A 26,771-nucleotide genomic window follows, 5' to 3' on the forward strand; every position below is an offset into this window, starting at 1 on the left:
ACCAGTCAAAGAACATTCATATACACAAACAAGCAACATTATTCATATACAGCTTTTATTGTTGCACTAATCTTTTCAGTACTTGCATCAGGAATACAAAGTGAAAAGCCCCTGCATATTTAATCATTAAGATCCCAGTAAGCCCCACAATCCATGGCGGGGGCTTTTCACAGAATGTTTAAACCTTTAGCAAGCAATCCTTGAGATTTAAGCTATACCTTAACAATAAAGCATACAAACATGAAATGTAAAACAATGCTGTTTAGGTCCATTGAAAAGGTCAAGAAAGTAACAAGCTCTTACAAGCTGCTGCTGGTGTAGCTGGAAATATCAAGGCTTTGTAACTGATAAATATCATTTAGAAATTCTTCAAATGTTGGTGTTGATTCTGAAGTTATTCTTTTTTGTCTGTCTTGTTGGTGGTCATATAATTTACAATAAAGGGATGTTCAAAAAACAAAAAATGAACACTAACCCATACATGTCCTGGTACATACAAATTGAAAGAATTGCTGAATGTTGCAAAGTAAAGTGGGAACTTAATGGGACAACAGAGCTGAGTAGCTTCACTTTATGTGTCAACATTCACCCATTGTCTAAAGAATAATATACTATACTATATATATATAGCTATGTGTAATTTTTAAAGCCCAAATGTGAGACAGTGGAAGTACCACATGGTTTTCTAGTATGGCAGTATTCACAAGCACCTGTAGGCTACTTAATGGATTGTTCTACATAAGGTCATAAATTAGGACGTGGAACTAGTTCAGGCAGACAACTAAAATGGTTCTGTATCCGGTAACCTCTCTTTTTGGTGGAAAAACTCAAATATACAGTTAAATGATTTATTAATTAAATTTTTCCATTGAGAAGTATGGGTAAAATATAGCTTGTATATTGTGCTGATTTAAGCCCGTCCAGCTCACCCAGAAATATCATTTGCAACAAAATATCATGTACGAAAATACAATATACACTGAGCAATGTAGCATTTGCTTTATCAAGACAAACAATAACATCAAAATAGTTTTTTTTCAAATCCAATTTACATTTAAAATGTCAAGAAAAGTTTTAGCAAAGAGTGGACTCAACAATAAAATGGTCTAACATTTAGGCATCTTTGCAAAAAACCTGTCTTGCAAATACTTTTTCATAAAGGGTACGTTGGAACTCTTCCAAGTTGATCTTAATACAGTAGTTACATGTTATGTTAAAGGAAATGTTGGTAGTGGTCATGTTTCATCCATACTAGCTGTGAACCAATTTCCTCATAGTGTGACTGTAAAGAATGAAGTTGAAGTCCTCTTAACTCCTCGTGAATTTAGGGTCTAAGAGCTGCACTAATTATTACTTTTTGTTACATATTTTATATTTAAGAATGCCTACAAGTAATGACTGCCTGTCATAAACAAGATAAGATCACAGAATTATCAGTAACTGGACTGTTTTTTCCAGCTGTTTTCTTAATTTTGGTTTTCTGAGTTATTGCTTCAGTGTTAGGGTTCTGGTTATTTCCAGCCTTTTTGTGGCATCAACCAATAACCTAAAGCAAGCTCTATCCTAAACCTAAGAGGATTGGACTGAAGAAAACTCTGTTCACCATTAGCAACAAACTTACACTCAGAGGCCACTTGATTTGTCTAATGCATATTGTACATTACCTCTTTCAAAGCACAAACGGCATGTGAGCACTGTATTAAGCCCATTAAAGGCCCAATATGGAATCATAGAGTACACAGAAATGTTTTTTTCCGTGGTAGTTTTTTGGACTTCAGTGATTCTAAATTGGACCTTTTAAACAAATCTTCAGTATGGACAGGATAATCCACGAGGAGTCATGTAGTTATTGAATATTATTGCATGACACAAGCTGATATCCTGTTTTTGCCTCTGTAGTGTGCATTGTTTTTAAAACCTGCACTGACCAGACAGGGTTGTTTCATTTGTAACACCTGCCACAAGTCTTATTGTATTAGTTCACTCATTATTTCATTTTAACAAACTGCTTTTGACTTGGCACAGTCAATTTTGTCAAACTTGCAGCAAACAATATTTTCTACTCCAACAGTAGGAACAACCTGTAGCATCGTAAGAACTGAAACCAGCAGCCTACCAGCTATGAGTGTTGATTCAGTCTTGTCAGAGGTTACAATAACATGCATTTTCTTGCCAAATTAAGTGCTATTGACTCCCATGATGTAGTACTACTGTGTATCAGTTCTCTTTATACTTTTTCCGAACTAATGGCCATAAACATTCACAATGTCTTTTCTAATTTTGCCCAAAGCATCACAGAAGCAGAGAGTTTAAGTTATGTCAAAACATGAAACAATTGCAACGTTGTATGTAACTTGAATGAGAATAACACTGACAATCAATGCCCTTATATGGCAAACCGATGAATTGTTGCTCTTCATTCGTTTTTTGTGAACTCGCCCGCTTCCCAGCGCAGAGCCATGGCACTCTTACGTCTTCCACTTGTGTAGGGCTCTGGAAACTGGGAAAGACAGCTAATTGTTTACCTGCCTTCAAAGCACTTCCATCACCACCACCTCCTCCTCCTCCTCCTCCTCCTCCTCCTCCACTTGCACTTCCTGTCTTCGGTTATAAAACTAAAGTTGGAATATAGCAAATAGTTTTTTTACGGTAATATTGTGTTTCACAGTTACCTAGCTACATTAATCCTAATATTTTGAAAAAACAAATTATTTAGAAGGAGCTTACTCTGTGATCACAGGATAAAGCAGAGCGATCCATTCTGTAGGCTGTTTTCATGGGTGACGATGGAGAAGACTTGCACTTCACTGGTACGTCAACTAAAAAAAAAAGACAAGAAGAAATTATTAACTTGAATGTGTTCACATACAGAGTTTAAGGTAGAAAAAGGATATTGTTGTAAAGGATGTTCAGTGGATTTCTTTTGGACACATACCTGAATTGTCAAAGGCCAAAGTGTCCATGTGATTTGACAACATCCCTTCTGTGATGAACCGATCTTTGCCATACAAGTTCGCCCTCTCTTTTCTCATTTCTTCCTCTCTTTGCTTCACCATCTTAATCTCTTCATCCACCAGCGATATGGTGCTTCTTGAACGCAGCTTGAAGAAGGGGTTGTTCAGAAACATTTTTTCCTGGGGCTGCTCACAGGCTTTGTTGAGGGAGAACTCGGAGGCACTGCGAATAATCAGATTGGATGTCTCTAGGATGATGAGGTTGGAGCCAGTGTCCTCAGAGCACCACTTGGCAGAGTGAGTGGCCCCATTGTCTTTGCCATGTCTGGGGCTAGAATTAAAATCATTGGTGGGATCGAGAATGATGACATTGTTTGCTGTCACTTCATGTTTCAGTGGCTCCTTGGTGGGTGAGGAGGTAATGATAAATGATGGTGTCAGTGGAGTGCTTATGGATCTGGGCATACTCCGTGATGGGGCGCAGTCAGTTGATTTGCCCATCCTGGAGAAACCCCTCTCCCTCCTGAAGTTTTCCTCCCTCTCCATTGATATACGAATCTCCCTTTCAACTGGCGTTTCTGGGTCCTCGTAAGGAGACCTGTAACTGGAATCATCTAAGCCAGAATCCTCTGAGCAAGGGCTGAATTGGGTGTGGGGATAATCCCCAACCAGATTCAAGTTCTCAAGATCATGTGCTTTCTTGTGAGTTCTTTCAATGTTGCGAACTGGTGTATACATGAAGCTGTGGCTGCCGTGAAAACTGGGCTGCTTGGTTGTAGGTATGAAAATCTTGTTCTTTGTTTGCTCCTCCATTTCTCGCCACTGTTTGCGAGCCAGCTGGAAGTCTACATGCTCTGTGCTAACATTCTCACTTTTAGTCTCCTGTATTACGCAGAAGTCTTTAGGTAGCTTCTTGTTTGGGTCCCCGGGGGTGTGTTGTTGTTGGGTTGTGTGGTTATGATTGGCACCATTTTCACTCTCATCTTCAGAGATTTTGGACAAACTTTGGTTGCCTAAAGGGTTATATTTAACCTCTTGTGGAGGGGAAGGAAAGGAAATGATATCCTCAGGTTGCTCCAGAACTTCTTCAACTTGTGGCACCTCAAAAGAGACCTCTTCAAAGTTTTGGTCTTGTTCTTCATAGTCTGTCACCTCAACTTTCTGCACAAAGAGCTCCTGGGCACTCAGCTGAAGACTGTCCAAGTATGAGTCATCATCTTCTTTATTTATGGAAGAGGAGAATATTGTTCTCCATTTTTCATCATTGTCACTATCTGAGGAAGCTGCTGCAATTTCAACTCTCAGGCATTCGTCTATTTCTTCAGCGTCGAGGTCATGGCAGAATTCATTGGACACATTTGACATTACCTCTTCTCTAATGCACTGCTGTAATACTGATTCCTCTGTGATAGGTGGCTCAAATAGGATTTCATTGATCTCCGGGTCATCCTCTGTGTCTTTTGCTATATTTTCATAGCCATCATCAACAAGATTAAGCTCATAATCGTCAACCTCAGGTTCTGGCTCTGGATATAATTCTAGCTTAGTGTCTTGCTCTGGCTCTGGATATAACTCAAGATCAGTCACTTGCTCTGGCTCAGGATATATCTCTATTTCAGGTTCTTGCTCTGGCTCAGGGTACAACTCAAGCTCAGTGTCTTGCTCTGGCTCAGGATATAGCTCTAGCTCATTTTCTTGATCTGGCTCGGGGTATTGCCCCAGTTCACGGTCATCTTCAGGCTCAGGGTATTGCTCTTCTTCAGGCTCTTGTTCTGGCTCTGGTTTGGGGTCAGGGTCTGGCTCTGGCTCAGGATACTGCTCTGGTTCAGGGACCTGTTCTTGTTCTGGATCTTGTGCTGGAGTTTCCTGCCTCTTAGAATGGGCTTCATTTTCATAGACACTGTCAGCACTGGAAAGTGTGTCTGACACAGATGAGGTGATTGACTCATTCCTGTTAAGCTCTTCATGCCCTGGCTCTAATATCAAAACTTCTTTTTGATCTTGACAAGTACTTTCAGTGCAGTCTGTAGTCTCAGAGCAGTCAGGCCTGTCAGTCTCAATTTTTCCGGGTGGCAGGTCAGTTAATAATGTGCCAGGCATTGTTTTTTCCCCTGGGGAATCTGAGTTTCTCCCTAAACAAACTTGCTCATCATCTGCACTGAAATCCTTCCCCTGCTCAGGTGAATCAGCCACAGCGACCTCCACTTCACAGTCCATCAGCAGCTCTGATTGTTCAGTGGTTTCCATGGTGATAGAGAAGGAGTTGTGATTCACAGTTGTGCTGCAGCCTTTGTTCAGTTCTTTTCCATCTGCCTCTCGATCCACCAAGGTAGCTTTCTGAAAAAATAGAAAAAAAGGAAAAAAGACATTAATTTTATGGGTGAGAGAGTGGCTGTTTGTGCTTTTGCCAAATGCAGCACTGAGTTGGACACTTTTGTCCACTGGAATCAATATTGTTTTTTCACATATGCCTTACACCTCCCTCACATAATTTGCCTAACCTTGTCTTTCTCCAATTTCTCCCTGTATTTACCATCTTGGAATTTACCTTGTGACGAGTCAGAAGTTATGTCTTTGCCTGCAACATCCTAACAGCAAAGACATTTTCATGTAAAAAGACTGAACCAGGTGAATAATTCATAACTGCCTAACAAGTGAGCATTATTATTTGGGTATTCACTGCCCGGTATGTAAATTAAAGATATAAATCCTTAATCATACATTTATGTATGTTGTAGCTATGTCCATACAATCAAACCTCTAAATTAATAGAATGAATAATACTTTGGTCAATACCGAACTCATCACAAGAGTCATCATTTCTGTCACCATCAACACCACAGACAGGAACACAAGACTGGTTCAATAACACTCAAGGATGTTATTGTCACTGCAGTCACACCAGTGTGACTTTGGCAAATCCTCCAGAAGAACTCTTGAAATGCAATAGAGACACTAATGTTGTCCATGGGTGGCACTTAAATGTTCTTTGCCAGGCAGAGAAACACTTTAAGATGTATCTGTGGAGAATTTGGGGGGTGATTGTGATGACAATGGTGGTGTGTGTCTGTGTTTGTGTGTGTGTGTGTGGGTGCATGCACGTGGGGGGTGATGGTGGTAGGGGGTCTCTCTTGATTGTGCCTGCTGTTGCATTCCTGAGTGAATGTTTCCCAAAGTGGGTTATGTGCAGAAAGAAGAAACATATCAAAAGCAAGTGAATTAGATGGCATTATATCTGCACTTATGTAAGATTGCGGGACTGGGTCTGCCTCCCACACACTGCTGTGTCCCTGCAAGATGATTAGCTGAGCCCCACAAGCCCTGTGTGTTCTCTCTTTTTCTCTCGCTCTCTCTCTCTCACACACACTATAACATTTAAAAAGACTAGTAGCAGTCACAGTGAGAGCCATTACTCACTACATTCAATCCTTGACTTTTGAATTTTAGGATGCACTTAAAATGTCACTCACTTACAAAAATGCATAAAAACAGTAAGACGTAGATTCACTAGGTATATTATCTGAGGACACCTTTATTTAATTTTTTCTCTGGAGACAATCCAATACTGTAAACAACAAATTTTAGAAAAGGAAGACATTCTGCTGAATTTTAAATGCATAAATACACATTTGCAAGGTGGGCTAACATCTTTAATATTGAATAATATATATATATATATATATATATATATATATATATATATATATATATATATCTTATTAATACTACATGTAATCATGCACCATGAACAAACCCAAAATTAAATGTTACATTTGACTTCAATCCTGACCAGATTCCTATGTAACTAAACTTTAACTTAAGGTATAATCATTGGCATGATTATTTTCTTGTGCAACAAACATTTGTAAATTTGAATTGTGAAGATGTTGTATGTGCAAAGCATATAACTGTCCCACCACAGACACAAGTTAAGTCCTGTGTGCGGTTATACAGACAAGAGAGGCACTTTAGTTAAGGTTAGAAAAAGATTGTATTCAAAGATCCTTGGCTTTCAGCATGAGTTTTTATGTCGGATGCCCTTCCTGCCACAGTCCTGCCATCTTTACCTGGGCTCGGGACTGGCACCAAGGTGGCTGGGTGGGGCCACACCTCATGGGGCGTTTTGCAAGCAAAGTCAAATGTTCCAATGTGTTTGTCAGTTTAGGGGGCACTACCTGTTTTATAATAACATGACGTATCTGTATACAAAGATGCAATTACCCAAATACATGAAAACACACAGTTACACAAATAAACATTGGAGTTCTTCTGGAGTTCTCCCTCACTGAGCAGCAGAATGTCTCAGGAAGACAATAAAAGAGAAGTGCTCTCAGAAGTACTGTAGAATGAGCTGTGAACTGTAGAATGAGCTCACAGCTGTGAAGTATTTACTACACAAAATTACTATTCAGACAGGTTGCCACCCTTTCCAGCAATTCCGTTTGTTATACTTTGCTTTATTTATTTTCAGCATACTGAATGTCTTTCATCTACAAGCCACATAATCTACAATTGGATATACAAGGATATATATATATATATATATATACACACACACACACACACACACACACACACACACACACACACACACACACACACACACAAACACAAACACACACACTCACAGACATATACATACATACACTGTACAGTGTCTGTGTAGGTCATGTTGTTCAATTTGTGCTTTCATGTTCACCTGATCGGTGAATATGAAAGTCCTTCATCTTTTACCAATACTTAATAATTATTTATGCAATCAACACAGAGGCAAGATTGCAACAGAAAAATGCAATCATTCAGGTGCACCACAAAAAACTGTACTTCACAAAAAGGTTAAATACTTTGATTGCAACATTATATTTACATTATATTTACTCATATTTACTTATATTTACTTACTTATTCAAAGTACAATGTTTGTTCAAGATGGGAGAAACAAATGGAAAGCTTACTAGTTTTAATGTATTCAGTGATAAACAACTGTACAATGTGGAATTGTAGAAAACAAGTGACATTTTTCTGACTGTTGGCTCGTGTAAATATCTATTAAAGCATAAATAAGGGAGTAACATCTCAGTAAAAAGTTTATAAGCTTAATATTTTGCTAGGTGTAACGTAACAGGGTTATGTTGGTAAAGTAATATAGTAATTAATAAATCAATATCCAGGGAATAGCTTTGTATAAGAAATTGACATAAAGGAGGTTAAAAACATGGTTATCGTGTGGAAACCAAACATCAAAGATTCAGTTAACTGGAAAGCACTTAATATTGTTGATTTGCAATAAAAGATGTTGTTTATTATTATTAAAGTTCTTCCCAAATGCTGCTAGTATCCTAACCTGGCAGAGGAGGGAAAGTTGGAAAACAACCGTGATTGGGGCTCTCAAGGATTGAATTCCATGATCACAGACTATGAATGGATATTATATTACAACATCAGATATATAAGCTTTCATTCAAGAATAGCAGCTCACATTTTATGCTGTAACACTGGCTGTTAAATCTGGAAACTGTATGTCAGATTCTGGATGTAACTGACTGGTGGACATATTACTGTGAAGTTCTGGGGTAAATACTGCAGATTCTTTGACCAGTGGAAAAACTGGGGTTTTTTCTGTTGCACTGTGTACTGTTCCATCACTCTGGTTGAATCCTGCACCTCCTTCTGCAGAGTGGGGTTAACAGCTCACCAGAGCCTGAATATTTAAAAGCATATCCAAGGCCATAGGCTCAAAACATCCAGTTCTGCGAGTGCCCATACACTCTGTATCACATTCCTAATCCTTCCCCCTTCCTCTTTCTCTGCATCTATTTTTGGAATGGATACACTACATTAAGAACATTCCCCTCACCAAGCCAACTCCAGCACAGTGTGACTGGGCAGAGTCTAACCAGAGGCTTGTTGGTTCCTTGTCTAAGCTGCAGCGGGTTTTGTGACAATGCTTAAATTCTTTACAAATTAATATAATCATCTTAGCGCATGAATTACTCCAACAAGATAAACACTACAGGATTCATGGATCTCTGCACAGTTTGACTTGGCAGCTTTACAGCAGCACTAGGCAATGAATAAACTGCCATCATTTGAATGTACGTGCAACGTCTCATTCTCTACTAATTAAAACATTGTAGACTTACTTTATGTCTCACATATCATTCTAGGGTAAATACTAGTAGTAACTGTAGTAATTGACTAATTAAAACACAAAAAGGTCCTTTGCAGACCCAACACATGACAAGAGTGTAACATGCAAAGATGGCTGACAGTAAACACTGAGTAGTACATAATTATCCACTTTGCTGGTTTTTGTTATTCTGAGAACCTCACTGCTGTCAACTAAACTTCAAAACCTTCTTCAGAGATCAGCATACAAACAGGTAAGATTTTAAGTTGTCAGATGTTATTGTTAATAACAGCAAGTAAGGATTTTACAGTCCTTCAGTATATGGTGCAACAGTCTAGAAAGTCTCCTAGGCAGAAACTCCAAATTGATTAAGATTCAAGTATTCTGATTTTTGTTTGGTAAATTTTGTTTATGAACATTTGTTTTCTTTTTTTTTAATCTCACGTTTACGTGCATTTTCAGAACAAATCTCTTCATACAGCCTTTTGCACAGGTGTACACCTGACCCGGGGATGTTTGTCTCAATAAAACTTATTTACACGGAAGTGGAACCAACATTATTTTGGAGGTTTTCTATATTCAGACCCATTTTTCTTAGGATGCTGTGCATAATATAAGTAAAGTATATACAGAATTCAAAAACTTGCAAATCATTTAAAACCTGTATTTAATTGATCCCGTACAAAGACAACATGTCAAATGCTGAAACACTCTCAACAATTCCGCTCAACATTTTGCATTTGCTCACCTCATAATGGCCTTATGAATTATAGTTTTTGTTTATTAATTGGCAATTTGTGAGACCAATATTAAAAGTTAAAGGTCAAGATAATAGATAGATAGATGTGATCAGTAATATAAACCATTTTGATATATATATATATATATATATATATATATATATATATATATATATATATATATATATTTATATATATTTGATCTATATTAATAGGCTGTACAAACTACCTGTGGCGTTCTTGTTTTTTATACACGCACAAAAATAAAAATAAATAAATATTTCCAATGAAATAAAAATCTAGATTTTATGGATTTCTAATGTGAAACCAAATGATTGAAAGTTTAAACTGCCTTTTTCATGACAAATGTGTTTTTACTTTAATTTTAGTTTTACAACATCATGTTAAGATTTACAGTGTGCTCACATTAAAAAGTCAGTCACAATAATTTCTCCATCTCTGTTCATCCACAATTGACCAGTCTCACTCTCTTGTTTGCCAGTGGAAGTTTTTTTTTTCATAACACACATTCAGAGATGCCTACAAGGACACGTGCATGTGACAGACTGAGTGCCATGGTAACCATTAACAGGCCTGACACTTAGTGCACTCTTCAGCTGTCGCCTCCTCCACCTCCTCCTCACCACCTCATCAGCAGACTGCTAAATGTGATGGCAAGCAATGCTGCCTTCAAAATACATGGGAAAAGGGAAAAATACATATTTCCTAAATTAAAATAAAAAAACTTTTTATATTTGAAAACAACATTTGCTTTTTGCAGGGCAGTCATGATTGTGTTTGTGAAAATAAAAAAATCATCACATTCTGGATGCATTTAATCAGTCCTTTATGTCATTATTACCACAAGGGAGCTGACAAACATTTTTCCCTGAAGGCTTGCATTTATAGCACATTTAATCTAATGAGAATATGGCATTAATCTTTCAGCTTGATGAGGATGTTCACTGCATTAAAAAAAGCCAGTTCATAAAAAACTAGGTGACCTTTGTGTACTGAGCAGTTTGTTGCCTTATAGCCAGTGAACTTTTATACTTCCTTTTGAATTTTTAAACATAAGTACACTTGTTACTTTATTTCATATATCTGGCAGGCATAGTGTCTTCATTTACTTTAAGATTAAAACTTTACTTGTATCAAAAGAAGTGATTAGCCATCTAACATATGATCCATTCAGATGCCTTTGTGGATTCATTTCCTTATTCAGATCATTTCATGTAAATTACAGTTTGAGGTCTAAGTTATCCATAATCTTATTACCTCATTGAAAGGAGGCTGAACCTTCACCCCAGGGATCATGAATTAGTTAAATCTGCAGCTCAAGCAGGTACAAAAGTAAAATCCTGTGGACCTAATTGATGCATGAGTGTTGACAGTTTTTCTGCATAATGGGAAACGTTTGCTTTAAGTATATTTTATTAATAATAGAGTATATGTGTACTTTGACTTTTTGCGGGGGTTTTACTTGCAAAACAGTTTTTCACATTGTTGTACTGCTATGTACTTACTTAAATCAAATTTGTGAGTATCTATTGCACAACTGCCTGATGCCTGCACAGGGGAAGAAAGAGCAGAGAGCTAGAGCATGTGAGCAACAAGTCCTCAAACATTTATGCCCATGTAGGTAAAAACAGTTCCACTTTTTTTTATCCTAAACCCTTTACAACTATACAAAAATAGGGGTTATGGCTACAGGCATTAGTGTTAGATTAATTTAGTGTTAGGCACTAAATAAACATTCGTTATTTTTCATAAAACCTTGTGCTTTTACTTCAGGTCACTGATACATCACATAACATCGTAAATGGCGATGTCATATTCACTACAGCCGCTAAAGATTCACTCCACAGTAATTTGCTTATATCAGTTGTTTTTCCCTGCTTGTAAAAACAACCTACTTAGGTGTATTTTCACTAGGATAGTTCCTATGTCAGAGTATTGAAAATGAATTAAATTGATAAAATAATAATCATTAAATTAAATAATTACATAAGTATTTAAATAATTAAATAATATTGTAATATTAATATTTGTATATATTTTATTATGAATCAAAATGATGTTTGATATGGAGGTTTTAGTGCCATCAGTTTGCATTTCCCACAAATCATTTCCACTTTACTTGACAGAGACGGCAATGATTGTTTATGTCCCTGACTTTGGACATGCTCCATGACAGGCCTACAGTGAAAGAGAAGAGAGAAGCTGATGTTTCAGTTGGCATCTAGAAGCAGATATGTTTTTATATGAGGAAGAAAAATGTATTCATGGTTCATAGTTTTATTCATACATGTACTCTGCAAACTGGAAAAATAGGAATTATTTTAAAATTGAACAATTGTGCTTTAAATTGACATTAAATCGGTAAACCTAGCATATCTTCGCTAAGTGCTAAAGCAGTCTACCTTATATGATATTAAAAGCTGATTGAGCTCTACCACATTACCTTACTCCCTCATATATTGTGTGATTAACTCAAAGAACAGTGTATTATGTGTTTCATAAACACACTCCTAAACCTCGTGGAAAGCCTTCCCAGAAAAGTTTTAGCTGTTATAGCTGCAAAGGGTGGGCCGACGTCATATCAAACCCTATGGATTAAGAATGGGATGTCACTGAAGTTTATGAGGGTCTAAAGGCAGGTGAGCGAATACTTTTGGCAATATAGTGTAGCTTTAAATATAAACTATTTCTCTTTTCAGTGACTCTTAAGTAGAAGAATGTACATCCTCATCATCATCATCACTGGTTAAACATCAGCAGGTTGACAAATTGACAAACTGAAACCATGAAGCCATAACAATGACACGTGGAGTGTCAAGCAGCATAAATGTGTTTAGAAGGAAGAGATCATGGTCAAACCCTTGTGGTATAGTTAGAAAGATGAGATGAATACTGTTGATTACAGTGAGGGTATCAGTTCCCACCTGTATCCAGCCTCATGCCCAGGAAGGTTAAATATATCTCTGGCCTATAGAATGTCAGTACTGGAAACACAGATGGTGGTAATTAATTTAATCCTATTAAGATGTAAAAACCCATCTTCCAAAATGCTGAAATGGCCCTTTATAAAAAAATGTAACAAGTCCCACAACAGCAGCAAATAATCAAAAAGATGATACAGTGCCGTGTATTACACATAGGTGCCTTTGGTAAATTTGTTCCCGTCTCTCAGACAGCCTGAGTCTCCAACTGGTCAAAAGACAGCTACAGAGCAAGATGATGCTTTATGTGTCTGATATAATGTGTCTTATGTGTCTAGATTTAAAATAGACAACAGTGACAATAAAAATGAATGTATGTATGTATTTATTTCCACATCTAAGCTGCAATAACAAACAAAAACAATGTATTGTAATGATTAACCCAAATCACTATACCGTTGTCCATAGATTTTTGTAAGCTATATGACTGTGATTTGGAACATGGATGAGAATTCATCTTTTAATAACATAAACAGAAGTTACAGTAAGTGAAGTAAACAAACCAAAACCAGACATGTGGGTTCGAGTACTATGCCTCAATCACAGCCTGCAGTAGACCCTACTCCAACAAGGACCTCAGTGCCTAACCCAAAAGAGAAATGCTGTACAATGACCTCGAGGGCCATTCACAACAAAATGGATTATCCAATTATTTCCTGAACATCGCAGAGGTCTAATTCACAGCTGCTGGAAGCTCTTATTTTTCCACCAGCACTTGGATTGTTTAATGGGTCTGCTAAACAGTGGCCCAAAGAATTGCTATGGTATGATTAGCTTAGGGATATTGGGATTGCCAACACTTTGCACTTAATATGGAAATCTATATAATAATAATAATAATAATAATAATAATAATAATAATAATAATAATAATAATAATAATAATAATAATAATAATTGTTGAGTCATGGCCTCGTTTGATTTTAATATCTACTCATTAGCATAGATATTACACAAGTCTAAGTTAATATCCATGATTTTTAGCTTTAGTGCTACAAGTCAATGTATCATTACTGTCTCATCTTGATTTATCTACAATTTTGGGTGATGTGAGCCAAATACAGGCAACAGATTGTTCTTCTTCTTCTTTTTTTATATTTCTGCATTCACACAATTATATACTAGATGTCGTTTTTCTGAGGGCACAGATGTTAAACTGAACAGCACTGAAAACATGCATCCTCGAACATATCAAATAACATTTTTAAAGTTAATCAGTTGTATGCATTTTTAAATGTCCTTAATCCAGAAAACAAATAATCTGTGGTTCCAGGACTGATGTTTCTTCGTTACCATGAACATGCACACTGTAGATTACTTTAATTCAATCTCACATACAGGATGTGCAAAGTCCTCACAAGAGCATCAAACATATATAAACCCACCTCTCAAAGAGCTCTTAAAAGCATTATTTTCTCCTGTTAGAATTAAAAGCTGCATCCACCAGCTTTTTCCCAGTTGCACATTTCTATTAGCTTCCTGGGCTTTAAATCAATTTACAATGATAAGGAGGAACATTTAACAATTCAACACAAAAACTAAAGCTAAATTAATCCATCAATCAAGAAACCATAGACATCAGACATACATACCATTGACTGGTAGAGATGTAGGATAATCCATACAGAAATCATATTCAGATGAAAGCTTCCAAATGACAAAATTAACGTAAACAAATCCACAAACACACTGTTCATATAGTGACACACTGGTGATTTGTTAACGGGACAGAGCCAAACTTTAATTGTCGTGTGTGGAGAGTTGTGTTAAAGTGACGCCCACACACACTATTGGCAGAACTGTCATTAAGATGAGGATGAATGTGGAGATGAGGCATCCTGAGGCTGTTTCCTAATGTTAGACACACACACGTCACATGTCAGTCCGAGCCAAAACTGTGTTTGCTCCATCTTTGTACCATTTTTTGACGCCTCTGATTTTTTAGTTTTTATTACATTTTATTTTATTAGATAGTACTCTAGTTAATACGGTACTGGACTCTATCATATAATATTTTCCAACAGTCCTTTATGGTTTACACTAACATACAGTTTAAACCTTCTACAGTATTTTACTTTGCATATTGCTATAATATGCTGTGCAAATGAGTAAAAATCGTTTACAGTGTAAGCATTGAAAAACTTAATGGATGGTACAGTTTGGAAAATGGTGACTGTGTTGAATTTCTGCCAACCAAGAGAAAGCAATGAGTGAATGATTAGATATGACGATGCTACAGATGCAAACAGCTGCATCTGTAGTTAATATTACAGCATTAGGGTTTCTGCTGTACATTTAAACTTTCTCACTGCAAATCCACTCACTCCGCACCTCAGATAATCATTCTGTAAAAGCACCATCTACACTAAAACACTAAGCTGGCATTTTAAAGTTGTACCCTCTGGGGATGTACTGTTTAAATAAGGCACACAACAAGCCCTCTGACCTCTGACCTATGCCCACTCAGGTCCTTTGCCCCATAGAAAAGTATATTGGCTGCTTTGGTTCGTTGCTGCGATAGTAAACTGAAAAAATTATAAATATTTACTTTACAAGTAAACACGTAAGGTAAAAAGCATTTGGGTTTTAATACTACAGAACGGTCTTATGTTTACTACAGCTGCTAGATGAAACCAAACACATCTCTTGGTCATTTTTGGCAGCTGGTACAAACGACCTACGGGACAGTGTCAGTACACCTGGCAAAAAGAGATAAAAGATACTTTATTGTCCTTGTGGGAACACAACATTTTTTGTGTGATAGCACAGCAACAATAGAACAAGGTAATAAAATATATAATTGTTGTCACTTGGTTTGATGTCTACACAGAATCGTAGTATGAGCAACATGTGGCAGAGAAGAAGCAGCAGCAGCATTAGCGCTCTGTGTGCGTCTACACCAGATGTGTTCAGGCACAGTACAGAGTGCATGTCACCCATGCCTTGGCAGCCACCATGGTTAGAGGCATAACAAGTAGAGCAAAAATCTTGGGCATGGTTTAACAAACACGTTGTTGACCGTAAGAGAAAGAAAAAGGTGACTTGATTGACTGGCAGTACACAGTTGGTACACCGGAAGAAAAATATCAAACTAATTAGCTCAGTGAGGGTGCAACAAAAATGAAGTAAGGCAAGAACCTTGACAATTATCACAAATGCCCACTTATCTCGAAACAATTAATCTCCCAAGCATAGTGAGGAGCGGTTGAGACATTCAGCTTGTTAAATGTCACGTTGAAGTTGCGGGGTAGCACATGTGCCTGCACTACCAGGAGCTTTTTATCCTCCAAACACAAGGCCCGACATCTTCATCATATAGAGAGTGATTCATTTTAATCTTGTAGAAAAATTTCATCAGTGGTACGGAGCCTGAAATGTAGATGTTGCATTGGTCATGAAAAAGCTTCTTTTTTATTCTTTTTTAGATCCAATGATGTGATACTGTGATACTGTGGGGAAAAAATAAGACTGTCCAGTCTGTTAACAGGCTCCGAATTGATTCCATCAAGTTTTGAATAAGAAAAATGAGAAGTTGTATTCTAAATACTGAACTCATTGAATGTGTTTACGCTGCATCAAACAAAGGCACTCGGTCGTTTTTTCCTGTCAAAGCTAAATGAAGAACCTGTGGGCTGTCGGGGCTTTGTCTTGAAAACAGCAGAAAGTGAGAAAGCAACATACTTCTGTCCATTATAACACCCTCACTTTCATGCTAATGCACACACATACACGCATTACTTAAAAGTCTAGAGCAGAATCATTCTCCATCAGTTTGACATGATTGTTCTACATTACAGCTCTTGACATCGAGGATGAAGTGCAGTGAGGGAGCAGAGTCAGGTCAATATCTGCTTCCCAGAGTAGTTAAGGTGTGAATGCTAGTGTGAATGCTAGTGTATCTGCGTGTGTGTATTGTATGTGAAACAAATTCCAACAAATTAGATTACAACAGAATCAGTGAAAGTTCACAAAAAGACACTGACACCTTAGTTTTCTTTTTTTCTGCTTGTGAAAGCCTTAAAAAAAGCCCTTTTTTATCTAACTTTGTGCTAACAATTCACATGTAATCATCACAGCAGGCAGCTGCTAAACAGCTGAAGGCTGAGTCCAAATATAATACAAAGACGTACATTATGCATTCAGTATTTTTATAGAAAATGAAGGCTGTGGAAATGTATATGTATATTTTCCTCTCTGCCACACAGCTTTATTGTCATCCAAACAATGACAAACGCAAACACACATACATGTGCTGTACGAATCTGACGCTGAAAGTAGCGACTAACACGCGACCTGTCTCCATATGTTTAATCCACATTGATTACAAACTACAGTGACCATCTAATTTAGGAAAATACTTACAAGGGTTACTAAACAGCCATAACCTAAATGATCGTGTAACAGATGGTGATGATGATGTATATGAAATTACGTAACAGAAACATCAAAAACATGGAAATCTGTGCGCTTTCCTTTCTAATGAGTCTGAAACAACATCCATTAACAACCTGCTCATTTCTTTCAGCCAGCTGCAGCTAATCCAGATGTTTCTTCTTCCTCTACTTTTTTCCCAAGTGTCCTTAGGTCTTTGCAGATACAGTACTCGGGATTAAACATATATTTACTTAAAGCTTTACATCTTTACTAAATTGTTAGATCGTTAATGTGCAAGCTTTTGCAATCAAATTATTTCAACGTTGCAATTCCCCAATTCCCCAGTGCATCCTGTGCCTCTGGAAGCAGAATGGTAAAGCTCAACCTGAACACATCCTGTAAAAGCTACATGTAACATTAAATACTATTAGTGAATAATTTAGGTGTAAGCATTTATCAAGTCCTTACAAGGACAGGTTAACCTCAATGATTATTCATACCCCCCCCCCCCCCACACACACACACACACACACACACACGGATTACTGCAGCTAGTTAATACACAGCATATTGTCAACCCAATAAGTCTGCTCTGCTGGGGAGTTTGCAGCATCCCTTGGTCCACATGAATACAAAACACACAACACCATTTCCATTCTAGCAGCCGCTGCAGTCGATCTGTACTCTGACTGAGAGGAAAATCTTTGCAAACTTTTGGATGTGTGTTTGTGTGTCTGTATGTGTGTGTTATTGCACCTACCTGAAGCAGTGTGGCGGGCTAACGCAGAGGGCTCTGCTCTGTTTCTGAGTGCAGCCTCACACTGGCAGCTCTGCCTGGATGTTGCTGCCTCTGATTGGATGGCTGGTGGAGGGGGGGTGTACTGAAGAGAACCAATACTTGAGCATTCTATGATGAACACACACTCAGGCAGAAAGGAGCTCATCTTGTGCTCATACACACATTTTATCCCACAGTGGGATGGATTTGAACTGCCTGCTTATTTCTCTCACCCTGTGGGAAGATCTTTAAAAGCTGCATTGGGCATTTCTTTGAAGTTCCACCAGCATTTACAACAGGAGTGGAGTTTGGCTTGTTTCTGAACACAGAGCTGATCATTTTGGTCCCAATGACAACATTTAACAGTTTTAAAGATCTCACAAGCAGTAATGGTATGTTCCAGTCATGCTTTTTGCATTTTAGTGGTGGTTTAGAGTCATGCTTTTGGTTGGATTACAGATGGTCACTTTAAATCTATATTTTTTGACCACTGGGCTGCAGGTTTTGACCAGCAGTTAGTAACATATATGTTTGGAGTGGTGTTTGTGTCAATCTGAGGCTTTCCAAGAACATTTAGATTTGTTTTTCCTTCTACACAGCAATTAACTATGGGTCTAAATATGAACTAATGGTCTAAATACTTCTGTAAATTTAGCTTTTGAAGTTATTTGGTAACAAATGTGCATACATTTCTAAAATATGCTATTTTTTAATCAGTTTGGTTTATTGTGTGTAGACTGGTCCGAAAAGTTGATTTTTGTTCAATTTCCTATTTAATTTACAACACAGGAAAAGTGTGAAGTGAATGTCATTACTTTCCAAAACTGTGAGTTACTCCCAAATAGTTTTGTTTTGGGTCTTTACCGTTTTCTGAGGGAAATATTCTGTGGCTGCTAAATGCTACATTATGTTCACCAGCTAGTCTATCATATGGTTAACAGTGGGTAGCCTTGAAAAAATTATTTGCTTGCTGCAGCTGGCTATATATGTGGTAAGTGTGAACAAAAACAGTAAACTTTTGGGCAGCATACTAAACTATATGAATCTCATAAAGTATTAAGTTCTGTAAAGCCGTGTTACATGTTACAATGCCCCCCATAAAAGAAGAACACTACCACCTCACAGCTAAAAGGTCTCTGGTTTGAATCCCCAGCCGGCTACAGCGTTGCTGTGTGGGGTTTGCAGGCTCTGTTTCCTCCCACAGTCCAAAGACATACAAGGTAGATAATTGGTGACTCGAAATTATGTGCAGGTGTAAATGTGAGTGTGAATGGTTGTCTGCCTGTGTATGTCTCTCTGTGTTGGCCCTGAGACAGAATGTCGACCTTTCCAGGGTGGACCCCACCTCTCGCCCGATGAAAGCTGGGATAGACTCAGCCCAACTGCAACTCTGAACAGAATAAGCAATTAAAAGAAGTGTTGTCTTTGAAACTGCATGTACTGCGCTTTGTCTTTCTCCTTTTTTAGTGCAAACTACACCTGCCGGTTATTACGGATTCCACTCAGTGCCTAGTGAATGAAATGAGTCATCAGATAAAAAAAAAATATCTCAGATAGCATGGCATGTGTGTTCCTGTTAGAGAAGAGTGGTGTATATTCACACAGTGGTTAAGTACACTCTTACACCAAACAGACAGGCAGAATAAGTGTGAAGATTGAATTTCAGTGACAGGAATGACAATGGAAAGCCCTGGGTTTCTCACTTTTCAGGTTTTGGTCTTATATAAGGAATTGCTGTTATATAACTGCTAAGCATGATGTCTAAGGTGCCACCTTGACTTTTTTGTCCACCCTCCTCCATGTTTTTCATATTGCCTCAGACAGACACAGAGAGGAAGAGAAAGCAACCAAGGACAAATGTTTTACATAAGGAACAGAATAACATTCAGTCCACTCAGCTGTCAGTCACTGTGTCCATGCAGACCTGCAGTCCTAGCTTCATACAAAATAGCTCAGTTATACACATTTTTGTTCTCACCTGGTCACCATTTTAAGTTTCCATCCAAAAATATTTCATTATTAAATATAATGAATAAATGTGTTAAATTTAACAGAATAAATTAATCTCATTCACAGACGGACTGAATCATTTTTCACTCTTATAAATGAACTCGCTTTGGCAGTGAATAGCGGTGACTAATATTAAACAGACCACAGTTTAAATGACATCAGTTAGTTGAAATTTTAATGCACGTGTGTCGATAAAAGAACTTAACAGTCAAACACTAGTGCAAAAAAAAACCACACTCACCATTTATTTATGAGAAAATCTTTTTAATCACAAAGTTAGAGCACACAGGTTACTTAGTTTACAGAATTGCAAACAAAACCATATCTTGTTCACTGTTGCATGATTTACAGCCTAATTTTGACAAAACAATTTGTTCTTCAATGTTTTTAAATTGTCTAATGCATTTGTTAATGGTAATGCTTTTACAGAACACTATATGACAATGTGGGCATCTGAATATTCCACTCATATATGATACCCCAACATGTAATTCTGACACAATGGGTTTTAGTGCACAGCCACAAAAGCCTCCAATCTCTGGTTTCAGGCTGTCCAATGAATACTGGGTGCAGTGATTTGTTCCCGTTCAACCTCAGCTGTGTAATTGAGGTCCCAGCACTGATGGTGGGGGATAAGGCCAAGCTCACAGAAGGTGTTTGAGTTCATCGCAAAGGTGGTGGATGGATTTGAGTTCAGGACTCTGCGGAGGCAAGTTCATTCACATAGAAACTAAGGAAGCCGTTTTACTACGAAGCTGACTTTGATCCCGAAAGACTCTTGTAATGTTGCAACAGAACTGAAGGGCTTGATCAGAAAATAAACCCTCGGACTAAAAGACTTTGAGTCTTATTGCATTTTATTACGTATGGTTATACATACATAAGAATCATATTTGGTGTTCCAGACTGTTATTTGATAGCTTGGATTTAAATAATGATGAATTTCGTATATGTGTGAACAAAACCCCCCCATTTTATAAGAAAACATCTGATCAGTAGTTTTTTACATTAGTAAGTCAAATAACCAAAGCAATTTTTAGTGGAGGATGCAGCAATGAGACTCTTGAATGGTGTTTAAATGGCTTAAGACAGGTCATTGAAGGATTAATATATGCTTGTCTACCATTCATAAATCTATTCTTCATAGAATATAATTTCAAATGTGTATCATTTTAGGCAGTGGTAGCAAAAACTAACATGACTTAAAACTGCTCAGACTCTCTGAACCCTGGTCTGCTTTGATATGGTCTGTGTAATGCAAATTGTGTGCCAGGAGGTGGCGCTAAAGCTTTCTCAATCAGACACAAGGACCAGATGACACAATGTCTGTGGCTATCAGCTGTAGTACAAAGTACAGACATGTAAAGATAAGGATTTTTGCAACACATGGTGTATGAGGAATAGTTGTTGGCTTGCTTTTGCTTTAGAAAGGCATCTGGTGTAAGGCTAAGAAGTGGATTGGCTGCAGGTTTTGCATTCAATCACAGGAGACATTCTAGCCCGTGAGAAAGACAGAATCACTTCTAAATCAGAATACATTCTGTTCCTAATTACTGCTAATCAGTAATTGCTGTTCTGTCTCATCCTTCTGTTGGTCAGAGCTTCATGTTATCTCTATTGACACTGCCTGTGTTTGCAGTCTCATCCGCTCTTTGTCTCTGCAGTTATGGACTGTGCTTTCCAGGCTTGTGGATAAATGTTGGTTTGTGGAATCCTAAATCATCCCAGGTTGTGTATGTGTCTTCAGTAATGTCTCTGCAGCATGTAACCTTGGCTATACCGACTTTAGGTTGGAAGACTTTACTCTTGTATCCCTCTGGATGATATGAGAGACACTCCCCTCTGTCACTTTCACTTTTAACATAATGGGTCTCATGATCGTCATTATCATCACCATTGGCTATGATCACCAATTCAGCCTGGACATCGTCTTCCTCCTCGTCCTCAGCGTTCTCATAGCCCATGAAGATCATAGTGACTGGTCCTAATTCTAGCTCTTTAGGAAGGCTGTTGACGAGGTTCAGAGAGGTGATACTCTGTCCACAGAATGGTGATTGTCTATCAAAATCATCTGAGCTGTCTATCAAAGCATCAGGATCAACTTCAGACTTGTGGCTAGCTAGTGAAGGACTATGGCTATCTACAGCCCTATACACAGGCTGAATAGGTGTTGGTATGCCTTCAGACTTGGATTTAACTGAAGCCAGAGCCACTGAGGTCATACTGCTCGTATCAGTTTTGCTATTGTAGACTCCTTGTGGAGTTTTGGCACCAACATGAGGCTGTGGAATGACATGTTTGTCAATCTTGGAATGTCCTGGATTGTAGGGCAGTTTTGTTTCTTCTCCATATTTTTGGAGCCCTGACATAAAGTCTTGTTGGGTGAGGCTGAAGGCTTCTACTTTATTCTGGGTCTTCTGTCCCTCTAAGCCCTGGGTGTACAGACTTTCCTCTTTAGGGTTTTGAACCCCATTTCTGGATGGTACTGTGCTCTGGAAAGGGCTGTGACTGGGTGTTGGGGTTTGCTTCTGAGTTTTATTTGGTGTCCTGGGTGTTGATGGTCTGCTGCTCCCTGTGTAGGGTGCAGAGTAGACAGGCTGATGGTACTGCACCCCAGTGGGCACATTTTCATCTGTGGCCTGGCGCAGCAGCTCTTCTACCTCTATGGGTGTCAATTCTCCAACTGCTCCACTGTACGTTTTACCTCCATCTGGGTGCAGTGCATGAACAGACTTGCGCCCATCATCATACACCTTTAACCCCCTCTTTTGGATGGTTTCTGAGGTGATGCATGCTGTAGAGACCACCTGACTTTTGCCTGTTCTTTTATCATGTTCCACATTGATCTCCATTGCAAATGTAGCTGTAACAGAGAAAAAGACAGCGTTACTTAACATTTCTACACTTGAAAAAATCAATAAATGGGTAGTGTACCTATTTGCATCTGTGATTGATGCACTGAGCTTTCAGTGTAGTACAATAGAAACCTTGATGCTTCAATATTTGACGCCTAAAGCAATGACGTAATATATTAAGTGAAAAGTCTCGTAGAGATGTAGAAGTGGTGTGGTGGGTGCTACAACAAGACACATGACTTTTCCACAGGAGACCAGGGTTCAACAGGGACAACGTAGCGCACGTGGTTACAGTAAGGAAGTATGTGTATGCCCTGGTTACTGTGTGTAGCATTTTGTTTTTTTGTTATTTATCTTACGTAACTTAAGCTTATCCTTATTTATTTTCCTAAACCTAAAACAGTTTCTTTGTGTATATAGTCGTTCACGTTGCGTCAAATGGTGACGGTCTTGGAGTGTTCAATACTGACCTTTTCACACTGACAATTTCACACTTTTGGACGTGTCAATATCTGATGTTGTGGAATGAGAATGTGTTGGTGATAATTTATTTACTGGACTTAAACATTAGGATAATGTACTATAATGACACTTGTTTAACTGTAGGGCACCTCTGTGTGTGAAACCTGATTCTGGTTGCACTATTGAAGGCTGCAAATCAGTTTGTGTGCTTCAGTCCTTTTGCCTCTGATGAAAACTTTGCTTCCTGTCATGTATAACTTCAGCAAAGTGCCACAGTGGTAGGCATGGAAATGTTCTGTTCCTCTCACAATGAAATCTAATTGCTCTCTAATTTGCATCCTGGTGAAATGTTAAATTATAGCTTTTAAAATAGCAGAAAGGAACCAGGAGGCATTTCCAGTCAGAGCAGCCAATCTCAAGCAGACAGGAGCACATACTGTGGAGCTGGGAGACTAAGCTGTGAAACTGCCAGCAAACATCAAAAATTTGTCCATAGCCTAAATTATACTTTTTGATCTCACTGTGCACTAATTGTCTTATCATATTTTAACATATTACAGTGGCAGTTGTTCAATCAGTCAGCAATTCAAAAACAGTTTTTCAGACTAGCAAGTAGGTGTTTGCTTGTGCCACCCCTGGCAGAGTGAGATAAGATAGACCATTGTCATTATAAATACGGAAATAATTAAAAGTTCTATTTTTGTTTTTGTTTGTTTATACACACACACACACACACACACACACACACACACACACAATGCTGGACGAGTTGTTAGCACTGCTGTCTCACAGATCCCTAATCTGTTAGAATCCCTGGCTTTCTATGTGGACTTTGCAAGTTCTCCAAAGACATGAATGTTAGGTTAACTGGTGACTGTAAATTATCCGTAGGTGTGACTGTGAATGTGAATGTTTGGCTGTGTATGTCTCTCCCTGTTCATACTGAGAAAGCCTGGAGACTTGTCTCGGAAGGAGCCCTTCTCTCCCCCAATGACAGCTGGGATAGGCCCCCAGCCCAATGAACAGGATAAACTATTAAAGGTAATAGCATGGATAGATTTGATACATAAATGCATATTAACAATGTACATTTTATTATATACAAAATAAACATTTTTTGACTGTAATCTCCCTTTAAATTGTTGACTTTATTCTCAATGCGCCACCCTAATCTGACTAACCCATTGAAATGTTTCTCGACTCCCCCCTGTCTGTACCTTTCTTTGGTTCTTCAAAAGGAGCTTTACATATAGGAGAAGTTTTCACTGGTGTCAGTGGAAAAAATTCTGGGATGTCTGGTAGTGGAGAGCGGACATGATGTGTCACATCTGCGGAGAAAATAGGAGCATTAAAATACAAGACGACATTATAAAAGGCACAAAATTTTAAAGATCATTGGAATTATGACCCAGTTACACATTTGTTATAAAATAACTATGATAAGTTTAATATTTTTAAGCCCATTATTCCAAGATCCTGCAAAATTTAAAAAACTAAATATGGTCATTCCCCTTCTTTCTCCAGTAATCAGTGAGCATTAGAGGTGTTACTGTTGGAGGTTACATTTTAAACATTTGAGTGAGCCAGTTGTATCCCTTAGCACCCAGTCCATTATAAAATGAACGTCAACTAGAAAGACTTTATGTCTATCTGAAAATCTCATTATTAAAGAAACCAAATTGTTGTTGTTGTTTTTTTTTTCCAACCAATTGTCTCAAGATTCAACTAATATTCAAATCATTATCTAGGTATCAGTCTAAAAGGAGAAAAAAAACACTACTTGGAATTTGGAATTTAAGAAAATAAAAGCCAGCATTTGAGCAGTAATAATGTGTTGCAGAAAAAACTTTATGAACATGAGCAATAAATCGCGATGTGAAACTAATGGGCTTAAAAATGAGCTACCATTCATTGCTGTTTGGATTTGAACACTAGACACAGTTAGCACCAAAAGTTACCAGTTAAAAGGTTAGCAAACCATCAACTGATTAAGTAATGCTGCATAACTGTTTTCTTCTGTAGCATGCACGTTAGTCTGTTAGTGTCCATCAAAACTAAGTAGTAGGTAATAGGTTGATAATCTTAGATCTATCAAAATGTTAATACAGCCTGGTTCTACATACATGTATTATGTTAGTTTTCATGGTAAAACTGAGGAGTTTGTATACTGTATAGCAATACATTTAAATAATCACACCAAAAAGCTCCAAACATGTTTACCTGCCTGAAACTCCGCGTTTATCTCCTACATGTGAAGACAAAGTGGTTGGGGATCAAAATGATGAGAGAGCAGCAGGAAGCCAACATCACAGCACTGCTACAGATTAATGTTGTTTAGCATCAGCCGTCAACATCAATGTTTCACTAAAGTCCAGTTATTCTACATCTGAGTACAGACAGCAACCAGAAAGCAAAACATGCATATTAGTCCTTGTGCACTGTATACACCCACTGTGGGAGCATTTCATTTACATGCCACCTTTTTCGCTGAATGCAGCCTCTTGTGAACCAAAGCACACCCACACAGTCTACAGTGAGTGCATGATGTTAGAAACAAGCAGAGATTAGAGGAAGGGCCACGGGCAGCATGAGGCGAGGAGAAAACAATGACATTTGAATTTCGTATATTTGTAGGGGAAAGCCGAGTCGAGTTGAGTCGATTCATTAATTTGAACGATGCAAAGTCAGACCTTTTTATAGACGCCAGAACAATGCGAAATTAAAGGCATTGATAGGATAGTTTTAGCTATTTAAGGCCTCAGGTTATATACGTATTGCGGATCTGATACATATCTGAACACAGTAGGTGTAAATGTTGTCTGGCTACTTGACAATCACTACACAATAGCAATCGACAGGAACAAATTGTTTTGCCCAGTCATAAATATGTAAGCATTCATTCCAATATAATACAATATAGGGAACATGTATATATGGAGGATAAACTGACTGACCTGTCTAAAAGTATTATAAAGTCTACTATGCAGTGTTTCAGAATCTGATGCAACATCAAACTCATGGATATTTGAGTAGAATTGACTGAACTGAATCATATTTCATTATATTTCATTGGACCCTAAACTCCACACCAACGCTGCTACATGAGCTTGACTTGACTTTGTAACTGAAGTCTAGCTGAACATTTTTTGTATTGTCCTGAAATAATACAGCAGAGGAGATGTGTGTTGATACAAGTAGAAATTGTTACAGTGTGCTCAAGGAAGTAGAGGAGACTCAGACACTCAGAAAGTATCAAATATCAAAGGTCTATAGACAAACAGTAGAATTTATATGTAGACTGTTGTACAGTATTGGTAAATCAAAAGTGAATGCTGCGTTCTCATACTTTTATTTTATAAATGTACATGATGTTGGTGATGTATGTATCCATTTAGCCTCTGATTGAACCTGTTTTAGCTTGAGACACTTGCAAAGAAAGACCACAATCTGCCAGAATTTTCAATGT

At 37.9% G+C, this 26,771-nt stretch overlaps 1 protein-coding gene across 3 annotated transcripts in view; it reads right to left on the reverse strand.

The window, feature by feature from the left end:
- Positions 1 to 2: 2 nt before the first annotated feature.
- palmdb (palmdelphin b) overlaps positions 3 to 26,771 on the reverse strand; it is a 39,818-nt gene continuing 13,049 nt past the window's right edge. The window contains exons 1-4 of one of the 3 annotated variants that reach the window (XM_067486421.1): positions 17,961 to 18,117; positions 2,936 to 5,291; positions 2,728 to 2,819; positions 4 to 2,615 (exon numbers count right to left, since the gene is read on the reverse strand). In XM_067486421.1, the coding sequence (XP_067342522.1) occupies positions 2,532 to 2,615; positions 2,728 to 2,819; positions 2,936 to 5,201 (2,442 nt within the window). In that variant the 5' untranslated portion in view covers positions 5,202 to 5,291; positions 17,961 to 18,117 and the 3' untranslated portion in view covers positions 4 to 2,531. Of the gene's footprint in view, positions 2,616 to 2,727; positions 2,820 to 2,935; positions 5,292 to 17,960; positions 18,118 to 26,771 lie in introns of those variants that run through there. The other 2 variants (XM_067486419.1, XM_067486420.1) reach the window with 2 other exon arrangements.

The sequence above is a fragment of the Channa argus genome, chromosome 19 (assembly GCF_033026475.1).
Source record: "Channa argus isolate prfri chromosome 19, Channa argus male v1.0, whole genome shotgun sequence".
In the NCBI taxonomy this organism is placed as follows: domain Eukaryota; kingdom Metazoa; phylum Chordata; class Actinopteri; order Anabantiformes; family Channidae; genus Channa; species Channa argus.